At 41.3% G+C, this 15424-nt stretch overlaps 1 protein-coding gene across 4 annotated transcripts in view; it reads right to left on the bottom strand.

The window, feature by feature from the left end:
• Window positions 1–7828: 7828 nt before the first annotated feature.
• LOC104661106 (zinc finger protein 44) overlaps window positions 7829–15424 on the bottom strand; it is a 49806-nt gene continuing 42210 nt past the window's right edge. Inside the window, exons 1-4 of one of the 4 annotated variants that reach the window (XM_010361712.2) lie at window positions 11385–11527; window positions 10776–10902; window positions 10514–10574; window positions 7830–9466 (exon numbers count right to left, since the gene is read on the bottom strand). In XM_010361712.2, the coding sequence (XP_010360014.1) occupies window positions 8065–9466; window positions 10514–10574; window positions 10776–10809 (1497 nt within the window). In that variant the 5' untranslated portion in view covers window positions 10810–10902; window positions 11385–11527 and the 3' untranslated portion in view covers window positions 7830–8064. Of the gene's footprint in view, window positions 9467–10513; window positions 10575–10775; window positions 10903–11384; window positions 11528–15424 lie in introns of those variants that run through there. The other 3 variants (XM_030936394.1, XM_030936393.1, XM_010361667.2) reach the window with 3 other exon arrangements.

Here is a 15424-nt window from a genome sequence, read left to right as displayed (position 1 = left end):
CCTGAACTTCACAGATTTTTTGAGGGATCTAGCTCTATTGCCCAGGCTGGAGTGCAGTGGTGTGATCTCGGCTCACTGCAGCCTCTGCCTCCCAGGTTCAAGCAGTTCTGCCTCAGCCTCCCCAAGCAGCTGTGACTACAGGTGCGCACCACCATGCCCAGATAATTTTTGTATTTTTAGTAGAGACGGGGATTCACCATGTTGACCAGGTTGGTCTCGAACTCCTGACCTCAGGTAATCTGCCTGCCTTGGCCTCCCAAAGTGCTGGGATTACAGGTGTGAGCCACTGTACCTGGCCTTTGTGTTTTTTTTTTAAACGAGATGGGGTCTCACTCTGTTGCCCAGGCTGGTCTCAAAGTCCTGGCCTCAAGTGATCCTCCTGCCTCAACCTCCCAAAATGCTGGGCTTATAGGTGTGAGCCCCAAGTTGCTTTTTTTTTTTTTTTTTGAGATGGAGTCTAACTCATCCAGGCTGGAGTGCAATGGCGTGGTGTTGCTCACTGCAACCTCTGCCTCCCTGTTCAAGCGATTCTCCTGCCTCAGCCTCCCGAGCAGCTGGGACTACTGGTGCGTGCCACCACACCCAGCTAAGTTTTGTATTTTTAGGAGAGATGGGGTTTCACTATGTTGGCCAAGCTGGTCTTCTACTCCTGACCTTGTGCTCCACCCGCCTTGGCTTCCCAAAGTGCTGGGACTGCAGGCGTGAGCTACCGTGCCCAGCCCCAAGTTGCGTTTTTATATACTAATAAACAAACGGTCTGAAAGAAAATTAATGAAACAATTTCATTTACAAAAGCATCGAAAACAGTAAAAATTCAGCCAAGAGGCCTGTATCTTGTACACTGACCACTATAAAAGATTGCTGAAACAAATTAAAAAACAGACAAATGGCAAGTAATCCCATGTTCATGGATTATAAGACTTCCTATTGTTAGAATGATAGTACTACCCAAATTAATCTACAGATACAATGCAACCCCTATCAAAATCCTTATGGCCTTCTTTTATAGGCTGAGCACAATGGCTCACACCTGTAATCCCAGCACTTTGGGAGGCTGAGGCAGGCAGATCACTTGAGGTCAGAAGTTCAAGACCAGCTTGGCCAACACGGTGAAACCCCGTCTCTACTAAAAATACAAAAAATTAGTCGGGTGTGGTGGCTCGTGCCTGTAGTCCCAGCTACTCAGGAGGCTGAGGCAGGAGGATTACTTGAACCCAGGAGATGGAGGGTGCAGTGCACTGATATTGCGCCACTGCACTCCAGCCTGGGAGACAGAGTGAGACTCCATCTCAAAAAAAAAAAAAAAAAAACTAGAAAAAAATCAACCCTAAAGTTCATTTGGAATCTTCTAATACCAAAACAATCTTCAAAAATAACAAAGTTCAAAGACTCACACTTTGATTTCAAACTGGCTATAAAACTACCATAATCAAAATCACATGGTACTGCACAGGGACAGACATACAGCCCAGTGGAACAGAACAGAGTCTAGAAAGAAAATGCTTGTATATGTGGTCAAATGAGTTTTTGACAACAGTGCCATGATCATTCAATGGAGAAAGGACAATCTTTCAACATATGTTGTTGGGAAAACTGGATATCTACATTCAAAAGAATAAAGTTGGACCCTTACCTTATATACAAAAATTAACTTTGAGTCAAAGATCTAAACTTAAAAGCTAAAACCATAGAAGACTTAGAAGAAAATATAGGGGAAATTTTCATGACATTGGATTTAACAATCATTTCTTGGATATGAAATCTAAAGCACAGGCAAACAAAAAATAAACTGGACTACATCAAAATTTAAAGCTTGTGCACCAAAGGCCACTCTCAAGACAATGAAAAGACGATGTACAGAATGAGAGAACGTATTTGCAAATCACGTATCTTGGAAGAGATTAATACCCCAAATACATAAGGAATTCCTACAACTCAACAAACCAATGACCCAATTCAAAAATGAGTGAGGGACTTGAAAACATTTGTACAAAGAAGATATATAAATGGCCAACAATCACATGGAATAATGCTCATTATCACTGGTGATTAGGGAAATGTAAATCAAAACACCAGTGAGATAGTTCACAACTGTTGGAATGGCTGCCATTTAAAACAGAAAGTAGAATATAACCAGGGTGGTGAGCATGCAGAGAAATTGCAGTCCTTGTGTATTGCTGGGGAGAATGTAAAACACAGCTACTGTGAAAAACAGTATGGCTATACATGAACATAGAAAACCCTGTGCCCCAGCAGTTCCACTCCTAGGTGTATATCTAAAATAATGGAGGCCAGGCACGGTGGCTCACGCCTGTAATCCCAGTACTCTGGGAGGCCAAGGTAAGTGGACCACCTGAGGTCAGGAGTTTGAGACCAGCCTGGCCAACATGGTGAAACCCTGTCTCTACTAAAAATACAAAAATTAGCTAGGTGTGGTGGCAGACACCTGTAATCTCAGCCACTTGGGAGGCTGAGACAGGAGAATCGCTTGAACCCAGGAGGTGGAGGTTGCAGTGAGCCAAGATCACATCACTGCACTCCAGCCTGGGCGACAGAGCAAGACACTGTTTCAATCAATCAACCAACCATGGAAAGCAGGGATTCAGACACATATACACCAATTTTAGAGCCGTATTATTCACAGTAGTCAAAAGAGTTTTGTAGAAACAACCCAAGTGCTCAACATACGGATGGATCAAGTGTGGTGTATCCAATATGCCACACTTGGGAATATTATTCAGGCACAAAAACAATGAATTACTGGTACATGCTAACATATGGATGAACCTTGAAAACATTATGCTAAGTGAAATAAGCCATACACATAGCGACAAATACTGTATGCTTCTACTTACATGACGCACCTGGAGTCAGCAAATTCATAGAGCAAGAAAGGAAAACAGAGATTACCAAGGGATGGGGATGGGAGGAATGGGGAATGGTTGTTTAATGGGTACCAATTTTTTTGGAATAATGAAAAAACTCTGGAGCTAGCTAGCTGTGATGGTTCTAAAGCACTGTTAATGTATTTAATGCTACTGAATAGCATACTTAAAATGGTACATTTTATATTACTATATTTGACCTTAAAAAAAATTAAAAACTGGCCAGGCACCGTGGCTCACACCTGTAATCCCAGCACTTTGAGAGGCCAAGGCAGGAAGATCCCTTGAGCCCAGGGAACCAGCCTGGGCAATATAGTAAGACCTTGTCTCTCCAAAAAAAAAAAAAAAGGTTTAAAACATTACCTGGGCATGATAGTGTGCACTTGTGGTCCCAGCTATTCAGGAGGCTGAGGTGGGAGGATCATTTGCTTGGGAGACAGCAGTTTCAGTGAGCCAAGATAACACTACTGAACTCCAGCCTGGGTGACAGGGAGACCCTGTCTGAGAGAAAGAAAATTAAAAACTAAAGACACAATTTGAGCTACTAGAAAGGAAAACAACAATGCCTGGTATAAAATATTCACTGGATTGAATAACCAGATCAGATATTTCAGGAAGAAAAGAAATTAAGACCCAATAATAGAAATGACATAATTTGGCTGGGCGCGGTGGCTCAAGGCTGTAATCCCAGCACTTTGGGAGGCCGAGACGGGCGGATCACGAGGTCAGGAGATCGAGACCATCCTGGCTAACACGGTGAAACCCCGTCTCTACTAAAAATACAAAAACTAGCCAGGCGAGGTGGCGGGCGCCTGTAGTCCCAGCTACTCGGGAGGCTGAGGCAGGAGAATGGCGTGAACCCGGGAGGCGGAGCTTGCAGTGAGCTGAGATCAGGCCACTGCACTCCAGCATGGGCGACAGAGCAAGACTCCGCCCCACAAAAAAAAAGAAAAAGAAATGACATAATTTAAAATATATGCACATAACAGATTGTCAAAATATGTCATGCAAGAACACAACTGCAAGGTGAGACAGACAAATTCACAATTTACTGAAGACTCAACACGTCTCAGTAATTCAAAGATCCAACAGGCATAGATTCAGTAAACATTCCTTTTTTTATTTTAAAATACTTCACAAAGATTGAATATGTTCATGACGTACAATGTTATGTTTTGATGTATATATACATTCTGTAATGGTTACCAGTCAGATTAACACATTGATGACCACCCATGCTGTACATTAAATCTCCAGAACTTGTTCACCTTACAGCTTGGTCTTTAACCTTTGACCAACATTTCTCCATTTTCCCTACCTTCTGGACTCTAGTAACCACCGTTCCTCCCTCTACCTCTGAGTTTGAGTTTTTAAGATTCCACAATTAAGTGGGATCATGAAGTATTTGCCTGTATCTCTGCCTTATAGTGTACACCCCGTTTATTCATGTTGTGACAAATGTCAGGATTTCCTTTTTATGGCTGAGTAATATTCTGTTGTTTCAATATACATCACATTTTCTTCATTCATTGATGGATACTGTTTGTTTCCATATGTTGACTATAGTGAATAATGCTGTAATGAACATGGGAGTGGCACATAATATCTTTGAAATATTGATCACTGCCTTTGGGCATATATGCATATACCCAGGGGTGAGACTGTTGGATCACATGGTATTTTTTTTTTTTTTTTCAGGAACCTCCATATTGTTTTTCACAATGGCTGTACAAATGTACATTTCCACCAACAGTACACAAAGCTTCCTTTTCCTCTATACCCTAACACTAATCTCTTTCGATAGTACCCATCCTTGCATGTATGAGGTAACATGTAATTGTGGTTTTGATTTGAATTTCTGTAATGATGAGTGATATTAAGTCCCTTTTCATATGCTTTCAGACCATTTGTATGTCTTCGTTGGAAAAAATGTCCACTCAAGGTTTTTTATTTTTTCTTATTGTTTTTACCCCTTGCAGAAACCAGTCTATTTTTCTTAAATTTTTTAGTGTTTTGAGATGGGAGGGGTCTGATTATGTTGCCCAGGTTGGTGTTGAACTCCTTGATCTTCTTGACTCTGAGTACTGGAACTACAACTGGGCACCACTATGCCCAGCTAATAATTTATTTTTTATGTTTTTAGACATGAAGTCTCCCTATGTTGCCCAGGTTGGTCCCAAATTCCTGGCCTCAAGCAGTCCTCCCAAGTACCTGGAATTATAGGCATGAGCCACAGCACCTGGCCTCCTAAACTTACAAGAGTGTTATGACTTTGAAACATACCCGGCTTTGTTGGTGCCTTCCCTGGCCGATCCTCACATTTGGCTTTGATTAGCCTTTATCAAATTATTTCTGCCTCAACAGACTTAATTTTGGTCAATAATTTAACTGAGGTACTTTATAGATAACAGTGTCCATTATACTGCAGGAAATACTTCAGTGTTTAGATAATGAGAAAAGCAAAAGCTGTTCCCAATGACAGCTGCTCCCCAACTCACCTCAAAGCGAAGTCTTCCCTGTTGAAAACTGTAACAAACCTCCATCAGACAAAGCTACCAGGTGACCATAATGGATCAACATCAACTTCTGTAACTATGTCTCGGATATAGTTAGAAAGAAAACAGACTCCAAGCCCTAAAAATGACCAGAAATCTCTTCTAACTAATATGACTGTGCTTCTTATGAATTAGGTTTAACACCACTCTATTCTTTCTGCCTCCTAGATAAGATCTATTAGAATTTCCAAGGATGGAATTGAGTTCACCTCACAGCATCCAATACAAACACCTCACTTTGTTGAATAGCAATGAAATCACCCAAAAGAAACACAAATCCTGTAAGAAGTCCTCTTGAGCACCCTCTCATTGACAACCCTCAGTCACTTATGCTTTGTGTGAATTCTTATTACAACTCTTTACACACCACTCTGACTACAGGTGTGATTCTAGTGGTCTTTGGCAAGATGGCACAGACAAAAGCATGCTTTGTTCTTGTGGCATTATAAATGAGAAATTAGTTTCATGAGAAAAACTGTGACCATGTAAGAATTTTTTAAAATTTTTCCTTTACATTTTCTTTAACATTTTTTAAAGAAAAAAAGTACTTGGACTTATATGCAAATGGTAATACTGACTCATTATTTAGAATGTATAATGAATAACCTGACAAAATTACAAAGTTGACCTGAAAATGCATAATTGCAATGGGATATTTTAATATATAGTCTCAGGTAATGGAAAATATTAATACAATATTTGTTAGTATACAAGTTATTTTAAAAGAGTTAATAAAATATTTCTAAGAAATACCTGCATAAGTTGTTTGATAAATATGCATTGTTTTTACCACATACAAACATAACTGAGAATGTGCACACGATCACAATTCAGCTGTAATTGGAAATTCTTGCAATCTGCCTGACCTAAGACATTTGTTCTCACAGAGACTGCGTCAGAGCAGTTACTGCACAACACAACAGAGGAACAAGCCCCCATGTTGTTCTGTGTGACTGTATCATTGTAGCTGTCACGGGGAAATCAGGAACACAGTTATTACCAGTATTAACAGAATGAGGTGTTTACTATGCAAATTAGATCTTATTTGAATATAATCTAGAGATGAGGGTAGTCAGAACAACAGAAAATACCCTCAACCATGACAGTTTTAATTAGTTGCCTGGTGGATTATGGTGATACGGGTAATGTTAACAATTTTCTAGAATCTTTTCTCTTTTTGTTTCCATGTTAGAATTCACCAATAGCCTAATGACATGAAAGTTGGGAGGCAGAACTTAAGAAGGCTGCAAGGGGACTGCATGGACACCGGCCTCCTGCCTGTTTTCCTGATACTTTGTCCTGACAATCAAGAGTTTCTTTAAAACATCACCGTCTACTTGTTTTCTCAGAGGGGTCGGGTTCCACAGATGTCTCCACAACCTTCACATCAAAGATCCATTTGCGGTTTGGATTTTCCTGCAAGCCCTCATTTGTCCCTGTGCATCTGTCTGTCTCCATGTAGATGGGTCCAAAACCTGACTAATGCCTTCTTCAGTTCTGCCTTCCAACTTTCATGTCAGTTAGACTACTGCTGAATTCCAACATAAAATCCAAAAGGGAATAGATTCTAGAAAACTTAGTTCACGTTACCCATAATGACATAACACAATCTAAGAGGGACACCTCCAACCTAGATTGTGCCGTCCTATCACAGATCTCCCTTCTTAATTCAAAGTCTACCATCCATATCTTGCCCAGAAAGAGTAAAATGTGGAAATAATTTAGATAAGACTATATTTTATAACGGCCCACTATTCGTTAGCAAGGGAAATAAAATATGGCTCTTCTAATAAAAACGAAGAAAGATTTTCTCCTGAGGAAGGTGGAATATATACATAATGGATAAGGGAAAGCCAGTACCTGCCATAAGATGCCAGTAGGAAACTCCCAGTACCAAACTGTCATTTTTCAATGGCCCCTTCCTTACTTACAGAACTATGAAGAGAAAAAATGTTATTAACTGACTTAAGGAAAAAACACTACCAATTACACCTCTGCACTATTTCTTAAAGAGCATTTACAGAATAATCTCACCTCAGTGTTCATTTATGAAAATAAGTAGGAACCCACAGTCCAGAGATCCACTTTAAGAATGTGGCACTAAGCCAGGCAAGGCAGCACACACCTGTAGTCCCAGCTGCTCAGGAAGCTGAGGTGGGAGGATCTCATGAGCCTAGAAGTCCAAGGCCAGCCTGGGCAACATGGCAAGACCCATCTCAAAACAAACAAACAAAAAAAACTGGCTCAGTGTGGTGGCTCATGCCTATAATCCCAGCACTTTGTGGGGCTGAGGTGGGAGGATTATTGAGGTCAGGGAGTTGGCGATCAGCCTGGGCAAGATAATGTTGCCTGTCTCTACAAATATTTACACATATACACACATATATAAAAATATTTTAAAATAAAAATATATTAAAAACTAGAATCAAAAAGGGACATGACACTGATAAATACATTTATAAAATTTTTTCATGGCATGAACTTTCTGGAGCATTATACCTGAATTAAGTTATATCAGGCTTTCCTGTATTACATTCATGCAACTACTCTCCAGTATGAACTTTCATATCAACTTTGAAAATCGTTAAAATTGCAAAACTTTTGATATTTTACATTTATAGTTTCTATTCAGTGTGCACTTTCTTCACATGGTATTGTAAGGATGCACGCCAAATGAAGGCGTTGCCACAATCCTTACATTTATAAGGTTTCTCTCCAGTGTGCATTCTCATGTGTACTCTAAAGCCTGTAAGAAAACTGAAGGGTTTTCCACATTCTTTACATTCATAGGGTTTCTCTCCAGTATGAATTCTTTCATGTATATGAATATAACTGGAACTACTGAAGGCTTTCCCACACTGTTTACATTCGTAAGGTTTCTCTCCCGTGTGGGTTCTTTCATGGATCTGGAAACCTGCAAGAGTAATGTATGTTTTCCCACATTTTTTACATTCATACTGTTTCTTTGCAGTGTGCATCCTTTCATGTCTTCGGGCAGAACTGCAACAATAAAAGGCTTTCCCACATTCCCTACATTTGTAGGGTTTCTCTCCAGTATGAGTCCTTTCATGTCTCTGAGCTGAGTAGTAGTATCTAAATGTTTTTCCACATTTTTTACATTCAAAGGGTTTATCTCCAGTGTGAGTACTTTCATGTGCTTGAAAGCCTAAAGGAGACAAGTAAGTTTTCCCACACAGTTTACATTCATAGTGTTTCTGTGCCGTGTGATTCCTTTCATGCTTTTGAGCAGTACAGTGATAACTGAAGGCTTTCCCACATTCCTTACATTTGTAGGGTTTCTCTCCAGTATGGGTCTTTTCATGTCTTTGAGCAGAGTTGTGATACACGAACACTTTTCCACATTTTTTACATACATAGGGTTTTTCTCCAGTGTGAGTTCTTTCATGTGCTTGAAAACCTACAGAAGATATGTAGGTTTTTCCACATTGTTTACATTCATAGCGTTTCTGTACAGTGTGATTCCTTTCATGTGCTCGAGCAGAATGGCGGTAAATGAAGGGTTTCCCACATTCCTTACATTTGTAGGGTTTCTCTCCAGTATGAGCCTTTTCATGTCTTTGAGCGGACTGGTGATACCGGAATGCTTTTCCACATTCTTTACATTGATAAGGTTTATCTCCAGTGTGAGTCCTTCCATGTATTTGGAAAGAACGCTGACAACTGAAGGCTTTCCCACAGGCCTTACATGTGTAGACTATCCTTGCACTGTGTGTTCTCTTATGCTTTTTAAAAGACTGCAGATAACTGAAGGGTTTCCCACATTTTTTACATTTATACGGCTTCTCTCCATATTCCCGACACTTATACAGTTTGTGTCTGGTGTAAGATCTGTTGTGTCTGTTAAGGGATGAATGATGGCTCAAGACTTTTCCACATACACTGCTTTCCCAAAGCTTTCCTCCAGAAGGAGTTTTCTTGTTCAGACTGAGATTTGGAATCTGGCTGAAACCTTCTTCACCATGACTACCTTCTTTACTTTCACAGAGTCTCTCTACCATATGATTTCTGTAAAAAATGAGCAGCACATTAATAGTCCATTTTTTAAAGATGTTCTCTTTATTAACTGATACTAGAATAACTATTTTTTCCACTTTCAGGGAAAGTATAGATTTTTTTGTCCTGTCTGAATTGCTTGTGAGGTGAATATATTGAATGCTGTGACTCTGCAAGCGGGCTCAAACATAGCTGTTATGAAAACAGTGATATTCATATATAGGTTTCTTTTTTTTTTTTTTTTTGAGACAATTCTCACTCTGTCACCCAGGCTGGAGTGCAATGGTGCAATCTTGGCTCACTGCAACCTCTGCCACCCGGGTTCAAGTGATTCTTCTGCCTCAGTCTCCTGAGTAGCAGGGATTACAGGCACCTGCCATTGCACCCGGCTACTTTTTGTATTTTCAGTAAAGATGGGGTTTTACTATGTTGCCCAGGCTGGTCTTGAACTCCTGACCTCATGATCCACCCACCTCGGCCTTCCAAAGTGCTGGGATTATAGGCGTGAGCCACTGCGCCCGGACCATATATGGGTTTCTTAATACTGTTTCCAAGTGAACTATTTTTCAAACACTGAACATCTATGTCATATTTAAGAAAGCACTTTGGGTTAATATTTTCTTTTTTTTTTTTTTTTTTTTTTTTTTTTTTTGAGATGAAACTTCACTCTTGTTGCCCAGGCTGGAATGCAATGGCATGACCTCGGCTCACTGCAGCCTCTGCCTCCTGGGTTAAAGTGATTCTCCTGCCTCAGCCTCCTGAGTAGCTGGGATTACAGGCATGTGCTACCATGCCCGGCTAATTTTGTATTTTTAGCAGAGATGAGGTTTCTCCATGTTGGTCAGGCTGGTCTTGAACTCCCAACCTCAGGTGATCTGGCCACCTCAGCCTCCCAAAGTGCTGGGATTACAGGCGTGAGCCACTGCGCCAGCTGGGTTAATATTTTCTAAGAACAGATACATTTGAGGCTGGGCTTATGTTTCCTTAATTATCAAATTTAATGACATACTAAGATTTTCTCCTAGAATACTGCTGCTTTCTTTTCTGAGTGTGACTCACCTGAGATTTCTCCCCTGGTTTTTGTACTGCTCTTCAGTGTTCCATTCTTTTTGTTTTGTTCCTGAAATGCAGACCCAGAAAATTATCATAAGTTATTAGAAATTACAGAAAAATTATTAGATTCTAGGTCCATCTGTGACCATGCCTGATTTACAAAAGAATTTTGCCTTTTCACATTCCACATCTTGGAATAGCATTGATATCCAAGAAAAATATATTCTCTAATTCATTCAAGAACATGATAGAATGATTTCATTTTTACCTATAGAGGCCAGATTCCTGAAGGTTTCCCACATCACATCTCTGTAGAGTTTTTTCTGTGAAGGATCCAGCAAAGCCCACTCCTCCTGTGTGAAGTTCACAGCCACATCTTCAAAGGTCACCGAGTCCTAAAACATTCCAAATGTGTGTAAAGGAGAATGGGTGAGACTGACAGCACTGGGCAACTGTACTCAAGTCATAAGATGTTCACGATGATTCTGTGATCTCCAGAGATTTATTCTATGAATTTGTTGTCCGAACTCTCTTTGGCCACACTCCCTCAGTAATTTATGAACACATGAAAATTATTTCTACACTTTCACTGTGATCACAAGCATACTGCTTTCCAATGGCAGGACCCAGAGCACTTTGGAGAAGTGAGAGAACTGCTGTACAAAAAAATTCCATTTTAAGACCATCGATTCTTTGTGAGAAAAACTCATCTTCTTATACATCACATCACTCAACATTCCATGAGACACAGGGTCAACTCTGGATAATGTGTGAATGAATAAAAGCACACTGAAGAACTAGAAGCTTTTTCTACTATTCCCATCGCTAAACATGAGAACAAGAAACACGTGGAAATCAAACTTGCAACAATATTTACCTGACCATATTGTCCTGAGGTCCTCAAGGATATTCAAGGTAGTCAGATCCAGCCAATTCAATCAAAATATTTCTTTTGGAGAAGTTGGCTGGGCACGATGGCTCACACCTGTAATCCTAGCACTTTGGGAGGCCGAGGCAGGCAGACTGAGCTCAGGAGTTCGAGACCAGCCTGGGCAACATGGTGAAACCCCATCTCGGTGGCTCACACCTGTAATCCCAACACTTTGGGAGGCTGAGGCAGGTGGATCACCTGAGGTTGGGAGTTCAAGACCAGTCTGGCTAAAATGGTGAAACCCCGTCTCTACTAAAAATACAAAATTAGGTGGGTGTGGTGGTACATGCCTATAATCCCAGCTACTCAGGAGCCTGAGGCAGGAGAATTGCTTGAACCTGGGAGGTGGAGGGTGCAGTGAGCCGACATGGTGCCATTGCACTCCAGCCTGGGTGACAGAGCAAGGCTCTGTCTCAAAAAAAAAAAAAAAAAAAAAAAAATTAGCTGGGTGTAGTGGTGCACATCTCTAATCCCAGCTACTTAGGAGGCTGAGGCCTGAGAATCGCTTGAGCTTGGGAGGCAGAGGTTGCAGTGAGCTGAGATCACACCACTTCACTCCACCCGAGAGAAGTGTTTATTTTCACTTGTGTTAATATTTATCAGAGACTTATTGTCCCATTTCATGGAGTTATTAAGTTACTGGGAAGTTAAAGCTCAGGCATGCCATCCTGAGATGGCAAAGTGCCAAAAGAGCTCTTTCCAGCAGAACCATTACAGTTAACCTTGGGCCTTGCTGACCTTGAGGAACAGGTTAAGATTTGCAATTTACAGGCCGGGCACGGTGGCTCAAGCCTGTAATCCCAACACTTTGGGCGGCCAAGGCGGGCAGATCACCTGAGGTCAGGAGTTCGAGACCAGCCTGACCAACATGGAGAAACCCTGTCTCTACTAATAATACAAAATTAGCCAGGCGTGGTGGCGCATGCCTGTAATCCCAGCTACTTGGGAGGCTGAGGCAGGAGAATTGCTTGAACCCGGGAGGCGGAGGTTGCAGTGAGCCTAGATCGCACCAGTGCACTCCAGCCTGGGCAGTAAGAATGAAACTCGGTCTCAAAAAAAAAGAAGAAAAAGGAAAAAAGATTTGCAATTTACAATAAAGTGCATTACAGTCCACAATGAAATGATGAATTTACACATGATTATAAAATGTATAAAATGTTCTCAGCAGAGGTTTCTTCCAAAAGAACATAAAATGCCCTTTCTCCAATTTAAGAAGGAAGTGATTCCCCAGTCACTCTAGAGAAGAGGGATAAGAGTTAAATTGAACTTCTTCTCAGAAACCATACAAGGAGAAAGTAGAGTAGAGTGAAATATTTAAAGTTCTGAAAGAAAAACATCTGTATCGCTGGGCGTGGTGGCTCAAGCCTGTAATCCCAGCACTTTGGGAGGGCGAGACGGGCGGATCACGAGGTCAGGAGATTGAGACCAGCCTGGCTAACACAGTGAAACCCCGTCTCTACTAAAAAATGCAAAAAACTAGCTGGGTGAGGTGGCGGGCGCCTGTAGTCCCAGCTACTTGGGAGGCTGAGGCAGGAGAATGGCGTGAACCCGGGAGGAGGAGCTTGCAGTGAGCCGAGATCCGGCCACTGCACTCCAGCCTGGGCGACACAGCGAGACTCCGTCTCAAAAAAAGAAAAAAAAAAAAAGAAAACCATCTGTATCAAGCAAAATTACCCTTCAAATGAGTCCATAGTACTTTCTGAGACAAAAATTGAGGGAATCTGTCACCAGTACACCCGCTTTGCAAGAAATGTTGAATTCACCAGAAAGAAGGTAAATGACAAAGAAAGGTACTGCAATAGAGAAGGCATAAGTGGAGGTAAAATCATTTTCTCATTCTCAATGTGACAGGTAACAGGTTGTTCAAAGTAACAACAGCTACAACATATAAGTACAGTTTATGGACAAGTAAAATGAGTAACAGCATTGTTATAAGGGAGGGAGGAATTGGGAATACTCTATTAAGAGTTACTTAAGCACCCAGTGAAGTGGCCTAAGATTGCCAGAAAGAGGGCTTAGGATAGTTGTATACTGAAAACTCAAGGGTAACCATTACAATAGTTTAAAAAAAAAAAAAAAAGCATAATCAATATGTTAAGAGAGGGAAATAAATGAAATCAGGTAAGGTAAACAGTCAAACACAGAAGTCACAAAGAAAATTAAAAAGTATGTTATTTACAAGAAAACTACCTACCTAATTATATGTTGTCTACAAGAAACTTTTTTTTTTTTTTTTTTTTTTTTTGAGAGACGGAGACTCGCTCTGTCTCCCAGGCTGGAATGTGGTGGCATGATCTTGGCTCACGGCAACCTCTGCCTCCTGGGTTGAAGCGATTCTCCTGCCTCAGCTTCCCAAGTAGCTGGGACTATGGGTGTATGCCACCACACCCAGCTAATTTTTTATTTTTTAGTAGAGACAGGGTTTCACTTTACATTGGTCAGCTGGTCTCAAACTCCTGACCTCAGGTGATGTGCCTGCCTCGGCCTCCCAAAGTGCTGGGATTACAGGTGTAAGCTACTGCACTCGGCAGTTTTTGTTTTTGTTTTTTAAGACGGAGTCATGTTGTTGACCAGGCTGGAGTGCAGAGGTATGGTCTCAGCTCACTGCAACCTCTGCCTCTCAAGTTCAAGTGATTCTCCTGCCTCAGCCTCCTGAGTAGCTGGGATTACAGGCGCGCACCACCATACCTGGCTAATGTTTGTATTTTTAGTAGAGACAGGGTTTTGTCATGTTGGCCAGGCTGGTCTCAAACTCCTGACCTCAGGTGATCCACTCGCCTTGGCCTCCCAAAGTGCTGGGATTACAGGCGTGAGTCACTGCACCCGCCCAAGGTGTTGATTCTCTAAGAGGACACAGAGAATCTATGTGTAATATTTAGCGTGTATGTGCATAACAAAAAAATTGCAAAATGCACAAGGCAAAATGTGATACGACTACAAGGAGAAATACATGAATCCATGACTATGGTTGAGATTTCAACACCCTCCTACCAGTAATTAAGAGATCCAGTAGGCAAAAAAAAATAGGAAGGACAGGCCGAGTACAGTGGCTCACGCCTGCAATCCCAGCACTTTGGCAGGCCAAGATGGGCGGAGTTCAAGACCAGTATGGCCAACATGGTGAAACCCTGTCTCTACTGAAAATACAAAAAAATCAGACAGCAATGGTGGCGTGCACCTGTAATCTCAGCTAGTTGGGAGGCTGAGGCAGAGGAATTGCTTGAACCCAGGAAGTGGAGGTTGCAGTGAGCCATGATCGCACCACTGTGCTCCAGCCTGCACTCCAGCCTGGGCAACAGAGAGAGACTCCATCTCAAAAAAAAAAAATAATAATAATAAATAAAAAATAAACGAATGACAATACAGCTTATTAAACTTTGTAGGGGCTGGGCGCGGTGGCTCATGCCTATAATCCCAGCACTTTGGGAGGCTGAGGTGGGTGGATCACTTGAGGTCAGGAGTTTGAGACCAGCCTGGGCAACATGGCAAAACTCTGTCTCTACTAAAAATACAAAAAAAATAAGCCAGGCATGGTGGCGCACGCCTGTAATCCCAGCTACTTGGGAGGCTGAGGCATGAGAATCGCTTGAACCTGGGAGGCAGAGGTCGCCGTGAGCCAAGATCGTGCCACTGAACTCCAGCCTGGGTGACAGAGTCAGACTCCAACTCAAAACACACACACACACACACACCCCTTTGTGTGGGACACAGCAAAAAAAGGAGTACATAGAGGACAAATATGCTACTGAACAGATACACTAGAAAGAAAGAAAAATATATAATCAATTAAGCATGTGCTTTAGGAAATTAGAAAAAGCAAATTAAAACCATAGTAAGCAAAAGAAAAGAAATTTTTTCAAATAGTGAAACTGCAAGAAATAAAAAAAAAAATCAAAACCAAAGCCCACTCTTTGAAAAGATGAATAAAATTGATAAAAATCTAGTCAAGCTAACTGAGGAAAACAAAGAGGATAGAAATTACTAAT

Source organism: Rhinopithecus roxellana, chromosome 8 (genome assembly GCF_007565055.1).
Source record: "Rhinopithecus roxellana isolate Shanxi Qingling chromosome 8, ASM756505v1, whole genome shotgun sequence".
Classification (NCBI taxonomy): Eukaryota; Metazoa; Chordata; class Mammalia; order Primates; family Cercopithecidae; genus Rhinopithecus; species Rhinopithecus roxellana.
The sequence above is the reverse complement of the archived record's forward strand: the minus strand, read 5'-3'. Positions and strand labels throughout refer to the sequence as shown.